General features: G+C 32.9%; 1 protein-coding gene across 1 annotated transcript; it reads right to left on the reverse strand.

Moving 5' to 3' along the window:
* Positions 1-289: 289 nt before the first annotated feature.
* Positions 290-1,247, reverse strand: LOC149225903 (pathogenesis-related protein 1-like). Its single transcript, XM_089377330.1, has 2 exons — positions 987-1,247; positions 290-821 (listed from the first exon to the last, which is right to left on the reverse strand). The coding sequence occupies exons 1-2, from the start codon at positions 1,168-1,170 to the stop codon at positions 523-525; spliced, it is 483 nt and encodes a 160-aa protein (XP_089233456.1). The 5' UTR covers positions 1,171-1,247; the 3' UTR covers positions 290-522.
* Positions 1,248-4,344: the final 3,097 nt, after the last annotated feature.

Consider the following 4,344-nt stretch of genomic DNA (forward strand, 5'->3'; position numbering starts at 1 on the left):
CACTATGAAAAATATGTTGCAAGTCTTAAAACTTTGGTTATTGAGAATCTTAAACAGCATAATTAATGTTAATGAGCATCATATCTGTTACCATAGTCCCTGCATGGCCTCGGGCGGGGACTAATAAGGCCCATAACATGTATAATTTTACAAAGAAAAACAAACCAACTGAGCAGTTCCCACAAATTCTACATGCATTTCACTCATAAAAAGGACTGATCTATTTAATATGCTAAACATGACTGTGTTTGAATAAAAACAAGGGAAATTCGCCTTATATGGATGGAAATACACAACTTCATTTATTTATTTATATGGATGGAAATACACACATTATATGTAACGATAAAGTTACGATTGCAAAGACGTAGAGGGCATGTTACAGCCCAGAAATAACGAGAACTATGGACGATGGGCCGAAGGCATATCACCACCTTTCTTTATTTTGCCGTTTCATTCATATAATGCTCAGCACTAAACTATTAATGCATACGAAGACATAAGCGCATAGAGATATGTTGATCAGTATAAAGAAGGATTGGAGAGCAGATACTGCTCGATCTTCTTCAACATGGCATTGCTATTTTCCTTTATCTCTTTTGCTTTGCTTTCTTCAAGCTGAGCACCAGGAAGGGTCTCGTAATTACAGATCCAGCTGGCCACACATCCTCCTTCTTTCCTGGGAACGAATTTGACCTCAAACTTTGCAGTACTCAGTTTCTTTCCCAGCACCCCTCCTTCGATATTTGTATACTTCAATACCATTTTTTCCTCGTCAATTTCATCCACTCGCTCCTTGACGAAGCTGAAATCCTTGTGAGCTGTGACAAGAACGTGAAAATCCTTGTAAGCACCAAATGATAACAAATTATTCAAACTCATTTACGGGGGAATCCGTTAATTCAAAAACGGAAATACCTAGAAGTGGAATTATAATGATATTAGGTAGAATATGTAATCAACAGAGGAATTTATGGGAGTTATACCGGGGGTGAAGTTGATCTGCTTGATGCTGCCCACGCCTCCATCTCCTTGAATTAAGGTCACGGAAGCGACAAGTTCAGGCAAAACCTTTGGGAAGACGTTATGGCTGTCTTTCACCATGGCGTTCCACAGTCTCCTTGCCTCCACTTGACACACTTCTTCCGTTATTGCAGTCCCTGACACCATCTTCAGCTCTACTGTAAGCCGATAGTTTTTCTTCAATACTATCGCACAAAACAAAACAATAGCTTCTTACGCTAGTATGCACAAGGGGAGGAAGAGGAGCGAATATTTAGAGAGGGTTACATGCGAACGTTTCCAAATCTGTACATCAATGAGAAAGTGACATGCAGCGACTTTTGTTATCTCCACTGACTTGTTGCCGCAGACAACACCGACTATATGCTCATTTTCTTGGTTTTAATGGGAATATGCGGCCGACTAATATTGACTTCCATACCTGGCTCTCCAAAGATCTGAATGCGGACGTTTCCCTGACTCCATTGCTATCATGACTTCAAAAACAGGAATAATAGATTTAGATAATATTGTAATCCGTCATTTTTCTCCTTTGTCTCCTCACCTAATTATCCCGATTCCTGTTTACCAACGGCGTTGTATGTCAGAACTCACATCCCCTAGTTTCTCCACATTCGGTAAACACAAAATCGTCAAAGCTTTAATGCTGTAATCCATATTATCATTCAACATTAAAGCTTTAAATTTTATTTGTGGTTTTGGAACTCTAAACTGACGAACAGTTACTTATGTATGGGTGATCTAGATAAGTGAGTAAATCTAAGATTATATTTTGGAAGATTCTCTATAAGTTTTTGGATTTATTTATTTTTTATTTAAACCATTCGATTGAGCGAGTTGCAATATGTTGGATTTATTTAATTTTATATTTTAATATTATTTAAACAATTCGAGCTAGAGAGTTACAGCTTTATTGTATAATAATGATTTTATGGTGGATTATTTGTAAATGATTCACTACAGTGTAGTTTTTTTTTACAGTGGAGTTGTAATTCCGTCCTCCGTCTGTCATAAAGATAAAACTGCAATTTCTTAATCCATTGTAAATCAAATGTCTTGTTATAACCCAAAATATAATCCTAATCCAAAATTACAACTTCGAAAGAGATCTAAATTGAGTGACCCCTATCCCATGCCTCTACGAGGATGATTTATGGTAGAAGGTATCTACGCATACGATATACGCATTGGTTTGTCGTTCCATGAATAACGGTGTTAACCTCATGGACAGGGCGGTTTTGTCATCGAATATCTGGAAGCGTTAGAAAAATGCCAACGATAACGTACCTCCCTACGTAGACTTCGACGGCGAAGAGCCATTCGGTCGTAATTTGAGGGTATAGGGTATTTCATTTTCATTGATTTTCATCAAAATAATTTGAGGTGAACAAAAATAACTTATTCATGGTCCAATTAGTTGGGTTAAACAATAATTGCGGTCATTATTACAATTTTCGAAATATTGTAGAAAACAAATTGATGATTAACCTAGATGAGACATGTGGTAAGGCACTTTTATAATATAAAAAAATATTTTAAGGAATGTTAGAATAGGAAGAAATAAAGGTTCATATGTAATTTTTTTTTTTTTTTTTTTTTTTGAATAAATCAAGGATAGTTAATAAGTGGACATTCAAATAGGTTTTATGAATAAGAGAAAGGAAATATTGAATTGGAGGAAAGTTATTATGTTATCTAAAAAAGGGATTTTTTAAATGGTGTATGGATGATTAATAAAAAAAATTTAAGTTGGGTTCATGAATAATTAATTGCGAGTTTTTAATAAGTAAAATATTAATTGATAAATTATAATAAGATTTAATGCTTGAAGGATGAAGAATAAATACTTATTCTTTTTCAAATAAATTGTGGTCAATAATAATTTTGGTCATTATCATAATTTTCGAAATTTTGTAGTAAAAAAATTGATTATTACCTTAGATGATACATGTGGTAAAGGCAGTGCAACTTTCATAATATAAAAATATCTCTTGGGAAATGTTGGAATAGGAAGAAAAAGAGGGTCACCATTATGTGGAGGGACAATTTGATGGGTATCTATTACAACTCGTTTCAAGGCTAAAAATTATCGATTCAAATTAGCTTGATAATGAGATTAACAATCCATCATGCATTAGAGGATCACAATGTTAGTAAATTTCCATCAGTGTTGACACATTGGTTTTGATGGATATCCTTTCCTAAAGTATAGATGGTGCAGGACTTAGGCATGAATCTCATGTGAAACAAAGCGAATGTTCATTTCGTGGGATTTTGTGATGAATTAATAATTAAATCAATGTTTGTTTCTTTTCTTTTTTACCTTTCTTTTAATTAGGTTGAATCCAAATCCTAAGAATTCCAGCACATTTTGGTTAAATTTGTCTTTAGTAATTTTCCCTTCTCATTCTCTTTAAGTGGAGTGATTAGAAATCATAACAATATGAGTACTCCTCTCAAGAAACACTCATGAAGAGAAGATCTATGATCACATCCCTTACCATAGGGAACTTTCATACCTCTCTCCTCTCCCAAAACCAATTTTAAAAATACAAGACATAATGATAGGATTTGTAAACAATAAATTCTTGTAAATATAGAGTCCATGAATACAATATTATACATGTCAAGGAGATGTTTCATCACAAGAAATTTAATCATTGATTGACTAGATGTCATACGCTACTTATATTTTTAAACATCCTTTCTTTACGAATAACAATGAATTAAACATAATTACAGATGCTTTATAATATCCATACGAATATATTTTAGGTTATTATTTTCTCTATATTCTAAATTCCATTATTGCTAACTACATGCAAAATTTAGCCATTAGCCAAACATTCATTATTAACCAAATCAATTTACTAAAGCTAAGCTTTAAGATCTAAACAAGTGAGATTTTTTCATTAACCAATGTCAACTCTAGATTTTTTTTGAGAAGTTTGAACAATAGCATCTTTAAAATATTGACACCTATGATTATTAGCTTTTGAATTCAACTTATAACAATCTCACTAAGTGTTTTATTCTAAATTAAGTTGTGTATGAGGATGACTTAGATAAAAACCTATTAGTTCAAATCCTTATATCAGATTTGTTTTCTACATTGCTAGCAATGAGGCCAACTACATGATAAATACTTTTCCTTTTATTATATGAGGCAATGGAAACCCTTGTGTCACTAGATATTACTTCTTTCTATTTTTAAATTGGGTAGGTTTTTCTTGATCAAACTAATTCCATGATTCAAGTGATCACTTATCAATATTGGATATAAATTTTTCTTTAAATTATAGTTTTGTTTCACAATTATTG

Source organism: Pinus tabuliformis, chromosome J, assembly GCF_031772625.1.
Source record: "Pinus tabuliformis cultivar Carrire ecotype Pingquan chromosome J, CPIR1, whole genome shotgun sequence".
Taxonomy (NCBI): Eukaryota; Viridiplantae; Streptophyta; class Pinopsida; order Pinales; family Pinaceae; genus Pinus; species Pinus tabuliformis.